The 21,946-nt window shown below is 33.5% G+C and overlaps 4 protein-coding genes across 4 annotated transcripts in view; 3 read left to right on the forward strand and 1 right to left on the reverse strand.

Moving 5' to 3' along the window:
* Positions 1-21,946, forward strand: part of LOC133206389 (E3 ubiquitin-protein ligase TRAF7-like) — a 324,928-nt gene that overhangs the window by 216,352 nt on the left and 86,630 nt on the right. The gene's annotated exons all lie outside the window — the stretch shown is intronic.
* LOC133205712 (nucleoporin SEH1-like) lies at positions 3,542-10,725 on the reverse strand. The gene is made up of 10 exons (XM_061341575.1): positions 10,595-10,725; positions 8,895-8,945; positions 7,831-8,055; positions 7,578-7,708; positions 7,156-7,248; positions 6,348-6,488; positions 5,671-5,755; positions 5,447-5,525; positions 4,525-4,639; positions 3,542-4,262 (listed from the first exon to the last, which is right to left on the reverse strand). The coding sequence occupies exons 1-10, from the start codon at positions 10,703-10,705 to the stop codon at positions 4,163-4,165; spliced, it is 1,131 nt and encodes a 376-aa protein (XP_061197559.1). The 5' UTR covers positions 10,706-10,725; the 3' UTR covers positions 3,542-4,162.
* Positions 10,888-16,617, forward strand: LOC133204515 (neuralized-like protein 2). The gene is made up of 3 exons (XM_061340263.1): positions 10,888-10,992; positions 13,028-13,723; positions 14,016-16,617. The coding sequence occupies exons 2-3, from the start codon at positions 13,045-13,047 to the stop codon at positions 14,129-14,131; spliced, it is 795 nt and encodes a 264-aa protein (XP_061196247.1). The 5' UTR covers positions 10,888-10,992; positions 13,028-13,044; the 3' UTR covers positions 14,132-16,617.
* Positions 17,864-21,946, forward strand: part of LOC133204514 (cytoplasmic tRNA 2-thiolation protein 2-like) — a 17,949-nt gene continuing 13,866 nt past the window's right edge. The window contains exons 1-2 of the mRNA XM_061340262.1: positions 17,864-17,978; positions 21,176-21,247. Of these exons, the coding sequence (XP_061196246.1) occupies positions 17,923-17,978; positions 21,176-21,247 (128 nt within the window). The 5' untranslated portion in view covers positions 17,864-17,922. The remainder of the gene's footprint in view (positions 17,979-21,175; positions 21,248-21,946) is intronic.

The following is a 21,946-nucleotide window of genomic DNA, read 5'->3' on the forward strand; positions in this document are numbered from 1 at the left end:
ACCAGGGACCTATATACTAACTTAGTATATAGGTCCCTGGTGAAACGCACAGCACAAAAATGAAAATAAACCAGTCTGAGCGTGCCGAGTATAACATTTTTTTGTCTTGAACAGGCCAGTGAGCAATTTCAGTTTGGGGGGGGGGGCACAACGAAACATTTTCAGTTTGGGGGGCACTACCGAAATTCAAAAATTCCTTGACATACAAAAAATGTCATCAAATGTTATTATTGGGGGCATAAGCATATAGTAGCTGTTTTCTATAGCCCCGTGCCCCCCCCCCCCACCCCCGGTACCTACGGCCATGTACGTGTTGAACGTAACTCCACACTGCATGGATTTTAATATTAACGTATTCCCAAGCTCCAATATAATGCGTATTATTATCTCCATGGTTGACTGATAGTATACTGTGCTTTGTTACATAGCTATGTTGACCCTTGAATTGCTTATGAATTATTTTGTCATCTATCTGTTTATTACAATATTTGTTGTCAACTGTGGTCATATAGAATGCAATATTAACAAAAACGATCTCTATGCCTAGCAACACCACCAGAGACTATTTTTTTTCCGGTTACAATATTTAAAATGGATGAAATAGATATTTGATAGATACAATAATGGCTGCCATCGCCATGAAGTGTTCAACATCACTCCGATTGTTACAATTATACAATTTCTGCTGTTTTTGAGGTCAATACGATGATTTAGCCACCTGAGGAGTACAATATTCACTAAACCCTAAGGGCGAGGTAAATATTGTACTTTGAAGGTGGCTAAATCGTCGTATTGACTGAAAAATAAACAATAATTGTTTCATTATATGATTCAATTATTAAATGATACAAACTCGTTGCATTAATGCGTAAAGAGTTAGGAATTATTCAATAATATAATAACCTAATGTAAGAAACAACACATACATCGATAAATATACATGTAAATGCAATTGTATGATAAATGGAATCATTTGAATACTTCGTTAAACAAACGGATACTTTTTTTTTTTACATCATCTGTAATTTCATACAAAACATGAAATAATGAACAGTTCTTCCTCAATATCATTGACAGACACGATTATTATATAAAAACTGATATCGAATCCAAGAAATTTGATATATCCACACTATCAAATTTCGTATTTCCTACGTTTATATACAAGTACGTCAATTAGTCTTGAAAGCAGGAAGAACAGCTGAAGAAAGCACATTGAACAATATATATGTTAAATGTTATGTCATAGATTATTCAAGTCATACGAAGGAGAAACCATTCTGGTGAAATCCATTTCAGCATGTATTCAGGTCTTGAAAGACCTTGATCCTTTGATTTTATAATTATTTACATATCTTCCTCCTGTCACTTAATATCTTAGTAGCAAGTATGAGATAGAAATGCCAAATGGAATTTTTCATATTCATATTTCCACGGCACTATGAGTTAGCACGCACACCCAGAGTCACAATTTGAAATTCTCACCACTTGAATTTCATCCAATAACAAGATGAGTATAAAACCAACATCGTAAGCTATTACTCACATTACAACCATTTAGCCATTATTGAATTCAATTCACAATAATGGACATCGTCAACCACAATAGTAGTGCTAGCTGTGTTTTTAATCATGGAATCAAAACATTACAAAACTAGCAATTTTTAGCTCACCTGAGCCGAAGGCTCAAGTGAGCTTTTCTGATCACATTTTGTCTGTAGTCCGTCTGTCTGTCCGTCTGTAAACTTTTCACATTTTCGACTTCTTCTCAAGAACCACTGGGCCAATTTCAACCAAACTTGCCACAAAGTATCCTTGGGTGAAGGGGATTCAAGTTTGTTCAAATGAAGGGCCACGCCCTCTTTCAAGGGGAGATAATAAAGAATTAGTGAAAAATTAATAGCATCTTTTAAAAATCTTCTTCTCAAGAACCACAAAGCCAGGGAAGATGAAACTCATGTGGAAGCATCCTCAGGTAGTGTAGATTCAAGTTTGTTCAAATCATGACCCCCGGGGGTAGGGTGGGGCCACAGTGGAGGATCAAAGTTTTACATAGAAATATATAGGAAAAACCTTTAAAAATCTTCTTCTCAAGAACAGCAAAGCCATGATGAGTCATATTTATATGGAAGCATCCTCAGGTAGTGTAGATTCAAGTTTGTTCAAATCATGACCCCCCGGGGGTAGGGCGGGGCCACAATGGAGGATCAAAGTTTTACATAGAAATATATAGGAAAAATCTTTAAAAATCTTCTTCTCAAGAACAGCAAAGCCATGATGAGTCATATTTACATGGATTTACAGGTAGTGTAGATTCAAGTTTGTTCAAATGATGACCCCTGGGATAGGGAGGAGCCACAATGGGGGATCAAATTTTTACAAAGGAATATATGGGAAATTTTTTTAAAAATCATCTCAAGTACAACAAAGCCATTTGTTATATTGACCCCCCCCCCCCTCAATCTTTTCAATACTGAACTGATTTGTGCTTCTGCCTTGCCAGTGTGCTCAGGTGAGCGATGTGGTCCATGGGCCTCTTGTTAATTTTGATTTTCTGATATTTTTACTTGAAAATATCCTGTGATAAACACTTCCTGGTGGTTTTTGTGACAAACAGATTAGAAATTTTCTTGCTGTATACAAAATGTTGGGTTTATTCCTTCAAAATGGATACAGAAGAAATACTGGAAGAGGGCCATAATCATCAGCATTGACAAGACGTACAAAACCCATTTAGGTTCTTACCGAGTCCACTAGTTTCCAAGTCGAAGTAGATCTCTTCAGCATTTAACAACTGACTTGAAGTAAGACGTCAATTGGTCTTGCTGTATTAGCCCTATCAACCACTGAAAGTGGCAAAATAAAAAAATAGAAATAGCCTAATTTAATACATGCAATTAAAAAATCTCCACAGAATGCCAAAAAAAAATTATTTATGTCTCTGATATCTAGTAAAGTGTAAGCTTGGATTTTCTCTTTTTATAAAGCTTTACTAATTTTTGACAAAGTGATTGATCAGAACAGAGACCATTGGTCAGTGTGATGTATTTAAGAAAAACAAAAGCTGACTTTCTATTCAAAAGTTCTGATTTATAGTAGCAAGATACTCATGTTCTCTAGTCCACCAAGCATGTTGGTGAACAAATAATTTTGAACATTTACCATTTATAAAGATTATAAGGAAGATTTAACTGTCAAATTTTAAACTTTATATTGATAACATTTTGCATTGCATGAAACATACTTGAATTCTATCATTCCCTGGGTCTGCTAACTCTGCTTACATGTATGGTGTTCTACTGAGCCATTGTTTTGAACTGATCAGTATCACTATCTTTACTAAAACTTACTACTATAATAGTCTATAATACACTCATTTTTCCCTGTTCCTTGCAGTATAAGGTTTTAAATTTTATCATTTTCCAGAATCACTGTGACACTGGGTAAGAAGAAAAAAAATGTCAAACAGAATTACAGACCACATCGTTTTGAAGTGTTACATATAAATATTGTTCACTTTAATTACATCACAACTCACAACTTCAGTATTATAAATTTAATATTTTGTAACATTTCTTATGCCCATACAAATGACAGACTCTCCTAATAATTAAATTCTGCATAATTTGGACAAATGGCAAATTTCATCTAAGATAAAAAAAGAAGAACATTTTCATTGCAAACAATTGGTCAGCATCTGAAATCAATACAAGTACACATACTAGCATTCTGTTTCTCAAATTCTACACAAAAGACTTGCCTGCATTGATTTATGTTTCACATTACAAAACACAACAGCAACATATAAGAGTTCAAAGCATTTGCAAAAATTTGCATGCATCATGGGAAGACAATGGGTACTAATTCAATCTTATTCATAAATCTTCACTTGATTTGCTTTTGACATTCTTTTCCATTTTATAATTTTCTTATCTTTCCATTCAACTGCATAAATAGTCAGCAAAGCATTTGACTTAACAATGGTAACATGTAATTCACAATGGAGCCCTGATGGACTAGATCACTGTAATCTTTTCTCCACAAAATAAAACATAATTTTACTGGAATGTTAGATCCATTATTGACAACATATATCATACATTGTAAGACTAGTATGTTTTGGATGTGGTATATATTTCAATTCCTATCCAGCTGATCACTGTCAGTAGTATGTTTTTCCCTGGTCCTTCTTGGTGTTAAATGATGGCCACCCCGAGTTCCGTTTTATATTCATCCTCATTAAGTCTTCACTGCTCTGCTGGCTGAACACAATATAAATCCGTTATCAACAACCAAGCACAAAGTCAAAGTCTACTTTGTATCACATTTTCTTGCATGTATCAACATTGATCATTTCATCTTGAAAAAACCAATTCACTTTTCACAACCTTAATGATGGTCAAATTATAAAATTGACTGCAATCTCAATAGGTTAGATCTTTTTTTACAAATAAATCTTCCTTTAAGGAGCCTCAGTGCCAGACCACTTGGTTAGCATTTTGCATAGGCCCTTGTTGTATGTACCTTACACCATCGATGGGGATCTGTGAGGGGTTGGCACTTAGATTTCTGTCAAAGCGATTCTGAGAGGGATCTCCTTTGAGTGTGGATATACATTTCCACCTTCCAAGATAGTTTGCTGCAAGTAGCCATTAAAAAATTATAACAAAATTATTGTTACTCTAGTATTGAAGTTATTCATTCAATCAAGAATTTTTTTTTAAAGGAATGCCATTTAGGATTTCTTCTGATTTTCAAGAAATGGCAGGCATGCAATCCCCCCCCCCCCCCCTTCCTTCCATACATATACACAAAAGTTTTTTTCTACTGGTTTTGTTAAGTTTTTGTTCTTTTTGTTTCTGTGGGTTTTTTAAGCTTGTGAAAACTTTGTTTAGGCATTTTTTTGGCTTCTCAATCCCCCCCCCCAACATCCACTTTGAAAAACAATGTTACATTTATGATGGTACATGTACTACAATGTCTTTAATTAGAGAAGTCTGTTCATGCCTTGATAATAATTTCCAAGATAAAGTAATCCTATTGCTTTTAAAGTCTGATCAAAAAGCATTATTGCACTTAAATCATTTGTAAGTTTTCACAGAGCTCTGATTGAATTAATTTATGAGGGAGGAACAGCCTCTCTTCTCATCATACTGGTTATGATCGGTGGAAGAAGGATGATGCATAAAATACCATGAGAAGTAAAAACGGAAGGGAGGGGCTATGCATTTATATTTCACCTGAACAAAACTGAATTAAAAAAAACAATACACAATGCTCTCATGAAAATGTTAAAAAGTGACAAAATACTTTATATACAATTGAGTAAGAGTTTGTATGTCTGTACATGAGTCAAGATGGGGAGCAATTTTTAATCCTTCAATAGCCATCTTATGAAAGAGTCATATGAGCTATATTATCTCTACAGTGTAAAGACAGTCAATACCTTTCCATAACCTGACACATCCATCATCCCCTGAGGAGGAAAGCACAGTCCCTGTGACATTCCAGCTGACTCGCCATACCTGTAAAAGATAGCAAATTTTGCTTTTTTGTCTGTCTCAAATACTTCTGATTTTATAAACATGGAAGCTATTTTGGACATCAGAGTTGTCCTTCCTTACTCTGTTTCTCATCATTTATTCCTCTAATTCAGAAACTATTTCTTACCGGTGATTCATGGTCTGCAAAACTGGCCACCTGCTTCATTTCAAACCTACTGACCACTGCCTGATTTCCAATAACAGAATCTCTGCTACAAAACAACAAAATAATTATTTAATAGATTACATTTATACTGTAAATATTCCCCTGAGACATTATATTTATGCTCAGAACTTAATTTTCATGCATCCTCCTTCAGAAAGGTAATTGAAGTTCCTTCCTGTAAAATTCACAAGGACTCTTATTTTGCATTTAGACAACAAAAAAAAACTCACAAAATTGCAGTAAATAAAACTATCATTAAATATATGCTGTATGTCTCTAAAATATCATATGTCTCTAATATTGTATACAGGGAAATTTTTGCCCTGTTTTATTTTTGCCCCTTTAGCCCTACTCACAGGTGGGCCAATATTAAAATGGGGCGAATTCGAAAATACACAGTATAATTTCATAAACAGAACTGTGAATGGGTGAATATAAAACTGGGCAAAACTATTTGTAAGTGTGAAAGGGCAAATATAACATGGGGCGAAAATAATCCTGTATACAGTATATCATATTCTCAACTCTCTTGCACACATCCTCTTTCTTTCTCCACAGATACAACTCAACAAAAATGAATTTCAACTGGAGATAAATCACGCTATCAAAATGAAACAGAGCACAGAGAAATACAGTACCCAAGTGGAGTTAAGCTGATGATCTTTAGTTCCTTAGATGCTATGGCCAACAGATGGTACGATCTGCCGAGGTTGGGAGCAAATGCCACGTCATGTACTGGATCAGTGACAGCTACTATTGTTTCAACTTTGGTCCATTTTCTTTAAAAAATAGTGAAAAACTATCATGTGATTTTTTTTTCTCTGTCTGCAAGACTGTTGGAAAATAATTACCAAAGGGGTCATGTTATTTACCAACATGTTCGTTTCCAAGTTTAAAAAGTTGCCACCTGTCAAATGTAAGCAGCTCTTCTAATGATTAGTTTTGCTATTCACAACTGTCTATTCACAACTGTATATTCACAACTGTCAAGCCTGAATTCAGGTCATCATATGATATTATGTACTTATTACTTCGGTTTTTACAGATTTTGAAGTTCTTGCACTTTTGATGTCAAAATACAACATGACAACAAAGCTAATCAACTCAAATGTTGTGAACTGCTGACTCAAATTAGGCAAACCATCTGATTCTCTTACTCTTAAAACATGCAAAATCAATGCAATGGTGGGTGTTTACATTAAACATCAATACATGTATCAAATTTTCTAAACTGTAGTAGAATACTCAGCCAAACAAATCATAGCCACTGTGATTTAGCCATATAGCATATGAAAATTTTGTTTACATTATATCTAAATATACTAAAAAAGGGGGGTGCAAATTTCCAATGATCATTTTAAAAAATATATATTCAAAACATGTTCAGAATATCCCATAAATTGTGAGGAGATGAATCTTCCACCATCAGATTTCACAAAGTCATACCTGGTGCTGTCGTTGTACTCAAACACCTGACATTTTCCTCCACCTGACGGATTATTATCATCACTCCCCACCGCAATCATTGGTGGATGCATCCTATTATACATGAATTAAAAATATATAAAAACATGTCTTTTTTTGAAAGTTATAAATTGGAAATATAACCCATAAATATATATATATATATATATATATATATATATATATATATATATATATATATATATATATATATATATATATATATATATATATATATATATATATATGTGTGTGTAAATTATGAAAAATTTCTGGTAAAAAAAATAAAAATGACAAATCCTCACGTATTTATTACATCAAAGTTTTTCAGCATCATGTGAGAAATAGTCACCTCTTACTGAAATTTTTTAACATTTAGTGCTTTCTGATTTTGTTCTTTGTACCTTGAGGAGTTCCAACTAAGACAACTGCATTTGAACTTTGTTTGTATGTCATGTTGTAGAGACCACTGGCTTATGTTCATTACATCTGGACATTCATAAATTCTTACCATACCATCAGAGCAACAAACAGCCTATGGAAAAGCATGAACAATCATATAATTTCAGAACTGAAAGGAATAGGTATTCATATTTTCAACTTCATGATAAATTGCAGTACGATAAAGAAGAGAAAACAGGACAGCATTTAACTAACCAACTGTAACCCAAGGTGTTTTGGAGCAAATTTAACATCAGTTACTGCAGTGCGACTGTCTACCAGAATGCTCTTTTTGATCCAGTTACTCTTCACACCCTCCCTGCTCACATCCCCAAAGTTCTCCTCCCACACTGCTGCCTGTCTGTCAAAGGAACAGGTGGCCAGCACCTGACCAAATTCTGGATGAGCCCAAGTTACCCTAAAAACTGATCCACTATGTGTCTGAAAAAAAAAGATGACAAGACTTACAATTCATATGCTATAATGAGTAATACAAAGTGATCAAATATTGAAAGTTTGAGCCTACATACACTGGGGAATTGACATTGGAGGGTATTTCTTATATCAGACCTGATGAATTAAGTATTTGCAGAGCTGCCAACATCATAAAGATAAAAATCCTAAGGAGGAGATCTGGAGGCCGCTTAGAAATCCCCCAACCCCCCAGGCTGCTAGATATTTCCATTTTGATTACTTTGAAATGATTTAGATCTCAAGTTAGCATGGAAACAGACAATGACAACATAAGCAAGTGCTGTAAGGACTATGACTTTTGTATTATAATGCTGAAAACTGAAGGTGGACAGCAATGAAAATACCAGTATTTCAAACTTTTGATGGAAAGAAATGGTAATCGTAAGGATAGATAGATAAATCATAAGGCATATTTTAGACGCTCAAACCATAAGCCTTACGACAAAATCGTAAGGGTTGGCAGCTTTGTGCTTACAACAATTTCAAGCATTCTCATATGGCTACAGGGGTGTACAAAATAAATATGCATATTCACATTTTTGCAAACTAAATTTGACAAGACTTGTGAACATATTCACTACATCAATTTCATACTAGATCTTAATCAGAATCACTCATTATAGATATCCTCTATATAATTTACTTTTGACACACAAACATGAAATGCTGTTTTTATATTGCAACCAGTATATTAGGACTTTGTCTCTCCATCTTTGAATTTGATTCTAATTCTACTGGTATGGGATTATCTACATGTTTGAATGAGTACTCCATTTAATAGAAATGTTGATGATTTGTCAATGCACCTTCCAGCTTGCTGTACACTTCCATTCTCCATCTTCTCCAAGATCCCAAACCTAAAATGGATAAATGAAATCATAATTAGAAAATGCAAGCAATCTTTTAGGTCATTTACAAGCTACAAAAAAGTACTTATAGCGAGTGGTGGAAAGCAAGCTTTTACAAGTAAGTTAATTTTAACAATCTGACTTTACTAATTCAGGACCATAGCCCAGTTGCCATTTGTTTACAAGAAACACAATCCCCATTTAAAAGAGTCCGATAGAATAAATCTTAAAAATTATACTATGTATAACTATTATGCTCCAACTGAGAGAGCCTATTGTGGTTTTTCCATAGCAGTCAACAACAGAATCATATCTTTGGCCTTATTGTTCGCCATCTTTTTACTTTTATAAGCTTTTGAACAATGAAGAGAAAATTTGACTATGCACATTGATCCAAATGAATTTTTTTTCTACAGAAACCTCCAGCCCCACAATCCTTTGCAAACTATATCTCGTCACAAACTACTTTCTCCCAGCAACAACAAAAGTTTACCAAAAAATAAATTCACCTTGATTAAACATTTATTTAATGGATATTGCAGATAGATAGATTAAATATTTTTGTTTGCACTTTTCAGACTTTGTTATGGAAATGCAACTAACATATGATGTCATGTGTTGTCACAATCTAGACATTCCAAATTTCTCAAGCAATTTGAAGAAATGGATCTTAATTAAAAGTGAATAGGTATCCAGTAATTTACACAACTGTGCTCACCCCAACAGTCACACAGTTAACATATTAATATTATTTAATTTAGATACATATATTTCCTGCTAACAGCTTAGAGCATGTCAGGTTTTAAAAAATAGCTTGATTAAGCTATTTCAATACAGTATAGTATTTTGAATAGCTTAAAAAGCTATATAGCTAATATACACCTATTTATTGGCAATGAGGACAACAGCAAGTTTATTGTCCCACTAGACAGTAACTATTTCCTGAGGCACAGCAGAGGGAAATAGTTGCTGTCGAGGGGGTAAAAAAACTTGCTATTGCCCAAATAGTCAGTAAATACCAGAGCAGACTTTACATGTTACGATCAGGATAAAACCAGAAGACTTTCGAGATGAAACATGAGGGAATCTAGCCTGGTCCCCTGGCTCATCCTTGCCAAGGCAGGAGAGCCAGGTGGATTACAATCTATGCTGTCCCCTGATTGGTCAGAACAATCACGCTAAATTGTTGGATTTTTGAGCCGTTGCCGTTAACCATGGAAATAAATATAAACGTCACAATGATACATTACATCGACGGCGTAGAAAAATATGACGTCACAATGAATTTCTACACCAGAAGCGCAGCTAAATACAACGTCACAATGGGCTCAGATTCAGGGCAGATTCGCCCTGAATCCATTGTAGTTCACCTGGCCCTAGTGACGCGGAGTACACGAAGCAAAACAGGGACAGGGAACCAGGCTAGAGGGAATCAAATGTTGCCAGTGAATATGTCGACTATTTCACCATGGGCAAGTAGTACTAAAACTATTTCATGGTATAGGCTTTTTAGATAAAATAGCAGGATTATTTGACATTTTTTTATATAGAAAAAATACACAGAGGTATAATAATTCGAGCTATATAGCTAAATCAAGACCTGTTTAAACCATGACAATCTACTTTATTAATATACAGTAATTTGATGAAATTTTCACCTTTACACTTTGATCGCTAGAGCATGTTGCCATCCGTTTACCGTAGAAGTCAAATGAAACATCGTGTATTAAATCTTTGTGTTCAGATTCAATCTGTTTTGTTACAAACATGTTTCTTTCCTACTTTCACATTGATTGAAGCGGCAAGCTGTAGGTGTGTAACTAAATCCCATTGGTCAATAGTAAACAAATTAGCCAATTACAATGGATGTACTATATTCATGAACCGGAAGTGGTATATTTTATGTATTTGCTCTCATAGGGTACGGTCCATATGCGATAAATGTATTTTTCCAGACAGAAAATACACATTTCCAATCATTTGTGCTGAATTTACAGACTTTCCTCATGAGCATTAAAACAAATGGTTCATTTGTATATTCGTCTAGTATATAGAGGTATGAATGAATATTATACGCATTTCTTGTACTTTCAGTTGAACAGTGTTGAAAGCCGAAAGGAATAGCATTATGTACAGATGTAGGTGTGAATAACATCGAAATAAATTAGAAACCTTTACATTAGTAAACTTGTATTATAGCTTTATTTATAATTGCATATCTTTGCTATTAAAGGTTATTGATATTTTTTTTATCTTGTTTAGCAATGATTTTTTTTTTTGGCAAATATCTGACATGAGATTGTTGTATGCATATATCTTTCATAATATAGTCTACAGTAAAACACGCTTATAGCGAACATTCTGAATAAATGCTTATGATGAAGTGATTTTCATTCCCAGTGGCTTTAAAATATATTGTAATACTTACATCGAAGCGAAATCATCACTCCCTGGCACTTCATTATTAGCGTGTTATACTGTAGTCGGAACATGTTGAGTGAAGACGAGTCTTCGTCAATGATCATACTTGTAAGATTAGGTCTGTAGGAAAATACTAGTTAATCAATGATGTCAATAGAGATCAGAATGAAGAGCTGTTAGTTTGAATATTCTGTCCCTACTCTGAACAAGCCCTGAATAAAACCCTGCAGACTCAGTTTAACAATATTCATCCCATATGTTGACAATGTGGAAAAATAAACAGGTATAGATAATTATAATCTATGCTTACAGAGTTTTGATTCCCAACGTGGCACTAAAATTTGAACTGATAAAAAAAAAAAAGAGAAACATGGAAAAATTTTGATTTTTTTTGTTTATATATTTTGTCATGATGAATTTGGTGTTTATTTAAATGTAAATTCATTTGTATTCTTCAAAATTGTGCCAGAGAGTTCCTCCTCATCTTCAGTTACATTGCAACAGTAGTGGAAATATTCCAACTGTGGTGAGAGCCTGTTCTGGAACTCTGTTCCAGCTAAAGAAGCCTGTGTACAGGTGTACTCTACCATGTCTACAAAGAATGTGCATCCCATGAATATACCTCCAATAAGCAGAATGAGTGGAATTGTTCAGAAATAAATTTAGGGAGTTCAAATAAAATGTATTGTACTTATTCAGAAGAAAAGTGGCAATTAAATATGATCATAGATTGAGTGTACATTAGTATTATAAATAATTCATTTGTTCAAGACAGTGTTCGCCACAGAATAAGTCTCATATCGCTTTATTGAAGCAGAATGGAGCAGATCAGCTGCAGAACACTATTGAAAGATATCATTGTATAATGTGTAAAAAAGATAAGTACCAGATTAATCATAACAAGTATCCCTGTGTGTTCTCATGCCTCTGAACAGAAAAAAAAAAAATCAGTGTGTGGCGGTAAGATGGGTTCAATCGCCGGTGGCAAGATAGCTCAGTTGGCAGAGCACCTGACTGTAGATTCAGGGGGCCCAAGTTTTAATCTCAGTCTGGTCCATCACATTTTTCTCCTCTCCTGTTACAAATGTATTACATCTTGTACATAGGAGACAATCTTACATTACTTTACATTTCATTTTTTTTTCAATTTGTTAGTCATTTTGACATTTAGAACTCTCCTCTGAAAATCATAGAGGTAACAGATTGGCTTACTGGCCTACAATGAAAGTAGAAGAGACATTATTCTATTGTTTAACCTTGTCTGTAGGGTAATATTTTAATGCTAGAGTACTCAATCTGAGTGTGTGTGTTCCTTTCGAGCAAAAAATTCAGCCTCAAAAAAAAAATTTCACAGTAATTTCAACTATCAGATATCAACAATACTGATTATACATGGTGATTATTTAAACTATCTGATGTCAATAGTGCATCAGTAGACTTGTACTATCATTGCAGAAACATTGCAGAAATTCTCATGTACAAAGTAAACACAGAACATTTTATGATAGATGTGTTATTTTAGATGACAGATTATTCTTCAAGATTTTGTTTTATGTTTTATACTGTCTAAAACAACACAGTGGTCTTTGTATTTGTCATTGTGATTTTGTTTCACAAATAATCTAGATATTTTAATGCAATACATATGTAATTGTATAATACTTTTGTAGATAATGATTAACTGACAATGACGAGATTTCATCCTTACCATGGACAGAACATTCGCCTTCTCCATGACAACATGGTGGCATACAGGGAAACCAGCTTTGCTCATGCACTGACGTTTAGTGAGAAGCCACTCAGGCCAGGTGAAATATTTCTCGTCGAGATAGAGAAAAATGAACGGGGATGGAGTGGACATATGAGGATAGGTCTGACTCAATTTAATCCGGCCGATCAGTTTGAGCTACCGCAGTATGCACTCCCGGACCTGCATAACATGGGAAAATCATGGATATTTGCTGTGACTAAATCTCACAATAAAGTGATGCTGAATGAGGAGGATGATAGTGATAATGGGGACGAACCTTACCAATCAGTCGTAGGTGATACGGACATCGTGCAGACTCCTCAGGGGTCATTCAGTAGGAGCTTGTTATTACCGTTAGGAAAACTTTTTCCATCAACTAAAAGTGGAAATAATTCATATCATGTGCCCAAAAAGAATGTGTTACCAACTGATGTAGGCAGTAGGATTGGGATTATGTATAAAGTGAATGGTGACACTGCAGAAATGAGGTTCATCATTAACGGGGAGGACCAGGGGCCTTGTGCCCGCTACATTCCTTACCAAGGGGGGAACTTACATGCTGTAGTAGATGTGTATGGTACAACTAAACAAGTACGAATTATCCAGCTGTATGGAGGTAAAGTTTTAAAAAAACATGGTGTAAAAAAATGTTTTATGAATATTTTTGCTATATTGAATGTTTCAATAGTTTATTGATATCATTGTGAAGTTTAAACTTGCTTGACAAATTGTCAGTTTCTTGCCATGGAACTTTAATTTTAAATTGTGGAGATGTGGTGATTTTAATTTTTTTTTACACATGATATGATAATTGGTTTAAAAGACCAGGCATTTACATAGTATACTTTATAAAATCTTGATTCATTATTACTAAAATTTTTATATTATTTTTTTGTTTTGTTTTCCAGTGTCCACTCTTCAGAATGCTTGCAGGGACAGGATACTACAACTAACTAGTGAAGAAGACCTAAATAAGTTGCCATTGCCGAAAAAACTCAAGCAGTTCTTGAGATATGAGTTATAAATTGACTTCATGACTCGTTTTACTTGTTTAAATTTGAGTTGATTATGTAATGTTTTATTGTTATAATCATGTTAAAATTGTTCATAATATACTGTGATGATTTCTTGATTTCAAAAAAAAATTACCGTTGACTACTTTCATAGGGCACCAAATTTCTGTTTATATGTTTAGATTGTAGATTGTTATTGAAAAAACTTTCTCTTGATAATTGCTTATGAAAATGACATATTGATTTCATTATGAATTATGAGCCATTCCATTTGAAAAAAAATGGCAATAGGTGGAAAGGGAAGTAAAATTGGTAGACATATTTTTGCCTCAGAAATGTAAGACTAGGAGGGTTTCTTTATTTTCAGACTGTGTCTCCACTAATCACTAATTAAATCTCTGGCTGTCAGGCTGCTTAAAATTAATAGTTATATAGAGGGTTATTTCGCCCCCATGTTATTTTCGCCCTTTCACACTACCAGACAATTTTGCCCCGTTTTAATTTGGCCCACTCACAGATTTGTACAAAAAATTATACTTTTTTTAATTGAATTGGCTCCGTATTAAATTCGCCCACTTGTGTCTATGGCGAAAGGGGCGAAAATAAAACGGGCGAAAATTTCCCTGTATACAGTATTTCTAAATCTTATTCTTATTTCTGCCTGAGAATAAAAAATAATTTTCACTCACCTGCAAATTAGATTTATTAATAGTTGCTCAAAATTTAGATCAAGACTTCATGTCAAGATGGTCATCATGCAGTAAGATACATGTAAATGTAGAAGAAGAATTTGCAACCTTACAACATTGAAGAAGAATTTGCAACCTTAAAACATTTAATTTAATGATTTTTTTTATGAAGAGAGGTATCTGTAAGGTAGTACATGTAATTTATAGGGATATAAATTAAGTATCCTATAAAAAGAGGCAGGCTTCTTCAAACATGCATTGGAATAGATAATTGATAGAGAAATAAATAGTTTCAAATTGTGATTTTTTTTTTTCTGAAGATGGAATTATGTTCAGGCATTGGGGGAAAATGTTTTACTTGGTATTGTTTGATTTAGACAATGTGTAAAAGTTTCATTTTTGAAAGGAGTAGTTTCTTAATCATGTTAATTTTACCATTTCTGTTACTAATAGCAGTGTAGGACTTAAATGTCAAAGCCTTTTTTAATCACTTATATTTGCCTAGAATTTATAAACATTGGAGTCAAAGGATGCACTTCGCATTTCATTTAAAAGTGTTTATGAAGATTGTAATTTTTCTTTTTTTTAATATATATAGGGAAGCATAATAATTCTCATTACAAAGCAGTTCACTTTACTTTTAGATATTTCTCCTGCATCTCTCGTGTTGCATTTTAATTTTTTCCGAAGGCAAAGAATGTGCTATCAATAACAAGGGTAAGATGCTAAATATTTTGCAAAAGTGTGTTATGGTCAATGGTCACAGTTTTTTTTATTGAACTTTTGTTTTTATAAAAGAAGACATTTATATGAGCATTTAGTTATTTTGAAGAAAAAAAAATTACACTGCAAAAAACATTCAGCAAATTGCATCTGACATTGTATAACGGTGAACATTTTAAAATGAAACTGACAGCACATTTAGTTTTTGCTGATGTGCTGGAAGCGATGGTTGTGCCATGTCAAAATCATGTCCTCGTGTGAAAGTTTGCATTATGCTGCATATATGTATTACAGTGTATTAAGGTGAGCTGGTCACTCAGCAAAGAGAGGTAACTCTTAAATAGATAAGTCACTAGGTTTCCTTTATACATTTTTCATTGTCAGTAATGATTTTTGTCTAAATTTTACACCATACGGTCAAACTAAATTTGCTTGATAACATTTTTATCACCATTTTTGAAGAAATAAGTCATTATTCTTCAAGAATCTAGATATATATTTGTACAGTTTCTTGGATAATTCAGTGTATATTTTATTCTGCTTTTAAAAAAAATGTAGAGTCATGATTAATTATTGACAAGTGCTATATTGTAATGATCAACATATCATTCTCTCCTCTTGAAGTGATAGTTAATTAATACATATGAACAGAACAAAAATCATTTTTTAAAAATGTAGATGCACAAAAATTTTATTTATTATAAATAAATGAATGAAAAAAAAATTCACTAAAAAGCAATGCACATATGCATTAAAAATGTGTCCTACAGAAAAGAAGGTTAATTTCACTTGAACACATCTCTGTGATGATTGTGTTTAAGATGATCCATTCTTATTTAATGAAAATTTGATAGCTTTGTACATGACAATAGTAGAATTTGTTATTTAAGACCTGGAAGGTGGTAAGGGAAGGGGGGAGCTAGAGTACGATCAACATTTATTTTTTCTTAAAGAAAAGCAAACTAGTAGCAGTTTTGCAGATTTTTTTTTGAGGGGAAGGGGGGGGGGGAGTAATTAATGCATGCTGTTAATTAACTTTTGAGAGATCAATAACATGTATAGGTAATGTTTGTTGAAATAAATGTTTGGCAAATGTATATGACATAAATAATAAAAATCAATCTTTCTTATTTCTGTTTCTTTGTTATTTTCAATTGAAAGAAGTAAACCTAATGTGATGAGGACCCAGCTGAGACTGGTTATCATTGTTATATGTACATAGATGTGTATGAAGCATGTTTATATTGTAAAACATGCTTATAACCATCGTTGCAAGCAACAAGTTTTGTGTCCATTCTATTTCAACAAACTAGAATGGACACAAAACCCGTGGCTTGCGACGATGGCTTATAACAAACACGTTGATAATAAATTGACGCTTACACCAAAGAGATTTTCATTCACCATGACTTTAAAATATATATTGTAAACTTAGCAGTTATAACGAATTACAGGTACCATTTGAAAATCATTTATCTACAGAAGTCTATATCAGTAAGAGCTTGCTCATTCAATTGATAACATGAACAATTATACTGCATGGTCATGTAATGACTTAATTGAGCAGCTCACAAAACAGTTAATTTTCAAATACTGCAACAATGACCTTAAGCTTGTATTTAACTCTGCAGGACAGAAAGAAATCAGGAACTTTGTGTGTGTGTGTGTGTGTGTGTGAGGGAGTGTGTGTGTGTGTGTGTGTGTGAGGGAGGGAGGGTGAGGGTGGGTGTGTGTGTGTGTGTGTAGCACTGAGTATGTGCAATTTTTCTCTCACACATTTACAATTGCTATATATCTTAATTCCTTTAAAAATGCATTGTCAATCATTGTAAATTAAGAATAATGAAGTTTCTTTTTTTGTTTTGTTTCTTTTTTTAAAACTATTTTGATCCTGGCCAATGGTAAAATTTAAATTGAGTAGGACTAATTTGATAAAAAAAAAAAAAACACTTGTTGCACATCAGGTTAATTTTTCAATACTATGCATGTAAGTTTGAAAACACGAAGTAAGAGGTTTTTTTATTTACTTATATTTATTTTTTTTTTTTTTCAAGAAAAAAGGTTAATTGTTTCTTTCTTTCTTTGAGGGGTATTAGATCCCCCCGACAAAAATTCCTGGATCCGCCAATGCACTTCATAATGTCAAGCTTAGATGTTCTCCCTGACTAGTTTCCCTTACACTTGGGGATTGGGGAATTGCATTGGGGAAAGGGGGGGGGGGCAAAAGAAGAATAGGCTTATGTACGACTTGCTTTTTATTATTACATATTCTCTCTGTCAGCAATGCGTTTTACAGTAGAGAAAATTTAAGTCGACAAATCAAGCAAATATTTTACATTGAGAATGAAACACAAAATTTCATCACTCGTCATTACCAATATACCTAGACCATGTGCAGTGTTCAAGACGGCGAGGAAATTTCTCCTGTTCGGAGAGAAAAAATAGTGTATGTATTGTATCTACGTTATATGTCAGAAGGTGTGACCGTTAGGGAGGCCAATCGCAAGCATCTCTACATCTTTCTCCTGTTCGGAGAAAAAATAATGTATCCGCGATTATACTGCAGTTTTCTGGTGTCTCATAATATCGCTCCATCGCTATAAAAATGTTAACATCATTATGGTTTTTACTAAGTTAAATGGAAAGGTAGACTACATTTCCCCCCCCCCCCCCCAAGTCTGTATATTCTCTGAATGTCAGGTCCAGTAAAATCAGTACATTTAGCTACGTAGCTAAAATTACCTACCGTAGCTTTATTTACCTACCTCAGGTAGCTTTATTTAGCTATTTCAAGGCAACTTTTCACAATTTTGCAATCTAATTAAAATTAGATGTTCCGAATCCGCTATCGCTTCTCAAACATCTAACAACATCCCATTCGGGGTCACGTCAGAGCGACCTTTCGATTATGAATAAACATAAATATTTTGGCCAATCAGATTCAACTTTCTGTATTCAATTCTAAAATTAGTTCCACGGCTACATCTCTATATTATTGATGCTCAGTAGACTGTCTTACGTTGAATTAAAGTAATTTTGGTATAAATTGAACGTTAGTCCGCCAATCTGGCATTCTTACCTGAATAACGCAAACGAAAATGCACAAACTACTATATATCCCGCAAGTCACATTCATATATAGCACGGTCTTTACCATGCATATTTTGTTTACTACGAAACCTCTCGGGCGTTTAGGTTTGGCAGTAAAAAAAAGAAACGCATCCGAACTATAAGCCAAGATTTCGACGACGGCGATTTCATTGGGTAATCGAAAGGTCGCTCTGACGTGACCCCGAATGGGATGTTGTTAGATGTTTGAGAAGCGATAGCGGATTCGGGACATCTAATTTTAATTAGATTGACAATTTTGCATCTTATTTTAAAAAAGATAAAAATTCGCAAGTAAATGTCTACTAATATTTATTCTCTGTATTATTTAAAAAGCAATCTAAAGCAGAGATAGTTTTAACATTGCTGCATCTGAACACTTTAAAGGAAAATATGATTTATCATTGTTTGAGTAACTGTACACCACCTTGTGTGCGATGAGGCATGGATAAGTATGATTACTTCACATTGTGCTCATGTTAACCAAAACTGGTTTTCTTTGTTATTTCACTCAAGAAGTAACTGTTAGGTCACAAATTAACTGTTGTATATAGCCCCAAAACTTTTAGAACATTGATTGCAATTGCGCAGAAAAAGACACATCTCCAAGAGTGATTTTTTCATGAATTGTTTTCAGATGAGTTCAAAGTTGAAAACTATCACTGCATCAAAGTGCAGTTTTCTTCACTTTCTAGAAAAATGCTAATTTAAGAAATAAGTTTGATTTAGTAGCTAAATAAAGCTACTTCAGGTATATGTAGGGAAATAAAGCTATGTAGGTAATTCAAGCTACATAGCTAAATCTAGTGATTGTACAAGACCAGGAGTGGTAATTCTGTTGTCTCAAACTCTCTTTTCATCCTTTTTTTTCACCATGACAGCAATCAGATGACAGAGTGAGACGGACAATTCATTAACGAAAGTGATATAAGAGGAAAATTTACCAGTTTGACCTCTAAGATGGCTGCCAAGAGAAATAACTCGGAACAAAACTATGTCATACAAAAACTGTCTATTGTACAGTATTAACATTAGGGAACAAGCAATATTTATCACCAGATTGGAGTCGTGCAAAAAAATTATTATCATAGAATAAAATCTTGGTTCTGTACCTTAAATAGGCCAAAAATAAAAAAAATGTTTGTTTGCAGTTGCCTACTGACCCACTTAAAAAATGCACCCAACCCCAAAAAAATTTCAGCCTTTTCTTGAGATAATTTTTTGTGGGTAAGATTCAAGTTTTTAGGATATTGAAAGTTTCATTTTCTATTTTTTATTTTTGTTTTTATCAATTAGTAGCTTTGTAAGTGGAGCTAATTTACTTCAGTAACTCTGTGAAAATCACTATGCTTTAAATTGTTATCCAACAAAAACCTGAAAACTAAAATACCCCCCCCCCCCCCCCCCCAGGGGTTCCCGCTGCCCTGGGCAAGTGAAATTCATCTCGGGAAAGATAGTTTTCATGATAAACTTACCCGAATGGGAAAGTAATAAATTTCAGGCTGAGCCAGCAAAACTTTTCAAGTTTATTAAAAGAAATCAATAACAATAAACATTCAATTACATTGTATTAGAATCTGCACAAGTCTGCTACATTTCATTTATTTAATCTCCAATACTTATCATAGGAAGTCCAATTACTTGTATAATATCGGAACCAATCCGGAGAGATCTCAAATTTACGGAATGGCTTTTAAAACATAAATGATGTTTTGAAAACAACGTTTTGTCAAAATGTGATTAAATCAATAGATATTTTAACAAAATAATAAACAATACATAATAATTGCTTTTAGATGGTGTATACATTAAAACTACACAATAAAAAAATAACAAAATAGAGTTGTTTATATTTTTCTAGATTTTTGTTTTTGAGTTCTGTTTTAGGTTAATTAATGATATGTTTTCAAATAAATAAACCAGTAAAATTAAATGATTTTCTGATATGTTTTCAAAAAAAAAAAAAATCAGTAAAACTAGATGATTTTCTCTATCTTTTATTACTTGCCCGTGGGCAAGTGAATTTAAAAAAAAATTCTAGACCCCTGCCCCCCCCCCCCCCCAAAAAAAAAAACCCCATCCCTACCCCCTTACCAACTCTAAAAATTACAGGTTGGCAACTTGTTATGAGAATTTTTTAAGCTTGGCCTTACAGAGTGTGCCCCATCCTCATTTGTTGTGAAAAAAGTCAAATTAATATCCATATTTAAATGACACATCCTTAATTAGCATCAGTCATCCAGAGGGGTGGAGTAGAGATTAATTTTGAAATTAATACATTAAACATTACTTATAATATTTTTATTGTCCCAAGATTGAAGATTGGGTATTTTCTTTCCCGTTTTGTTGCTTATGACCTTAGAGTGTGTCATCATTGAATCCAAGGTCATTTTGGCAAATTCAAGATCACTGGCAAAAAATAAAGTCTGTTTTGCTTTGTGATCAAGTAGTAGATTTGTATCATTCCTTTTATTACCTGCAAGTTTATAAATCAAGATCTATAATACTTCAATTTACTTTCATTATTTTTTTAAGGGAGGAAAGAACATGTATGAAGTGTGAGAAGAAAGCTGTTTTAGTGACTCGAGTCAACGATGCTTTCTGTAGGTAAGTAAATAATGTAACTTACAGGTAAATCACAACAATTGCTAATGAAGATGAAAAGCTGGAAAGACAAAGAGTTTATTTAGACAAGCATCTACTAGAAGAATATTTAGATGCTATATATTTACCACAGATACCTCAAAACTCTTAGGTAAACTCTACTGCATTTATTAAGAGTTGTCAACCGAACAGGAACAAACTGTGTCAGCGAAAAAAATAGTACTCTGATTAAAACATATTCAGTTTTGGAATTGCAACATGTAGACTTCTTGACCTGTCCTTTTAACTTTTCATAATATAGTGCAGATTTCAAAAATAGCGTATAAAGTAAGTTTAAAGGACCAAACAAACATTTTGTCAGTGAAAGTGAAAAACTTTAGGCCAAAAAAAAATAATAGTCTTGTTTCCTGCTACCGCCCTGAAAAAAATAGGGTAGGTAGGTAGAAAAATTATTTTATTTTATTTTTTCATTTTATTTTTTTCCGATGTCATTTTTTTGGATATGAACTAATACAAGATCAAATTAAACATGTCACAGGTCAATATTGTCTTTTAAAATTAAATTTCATGTCTTTTTTATGCACAACTCAAGGGTATTTTATGAAAGTCCATATTTTAAAACAAGAATTTCATGAAATGCTTGTTTTGTGTTAACACGGAAACCGATTACGGTGACAAAATGATGAAATACCGGAAATTCCC

The sequence above is a fragment of the Saccostrea echinata genome, unplaced genomic scaffold (assembly GCF_033153115.1).
Source record: "Saccostrea echinata isolate AGI-Se365-2 ecotype Australia unplaced genomic scaffold, CSIRO_AGI_Sech_v1 ptg000054l, whole genome shotgun sequence".
NCBI lineage: Eukaryota > Metazoa > Mollusca > Bivalvia > Ostreida > Ostreidae > Saccostrea > Saccostrea echinata.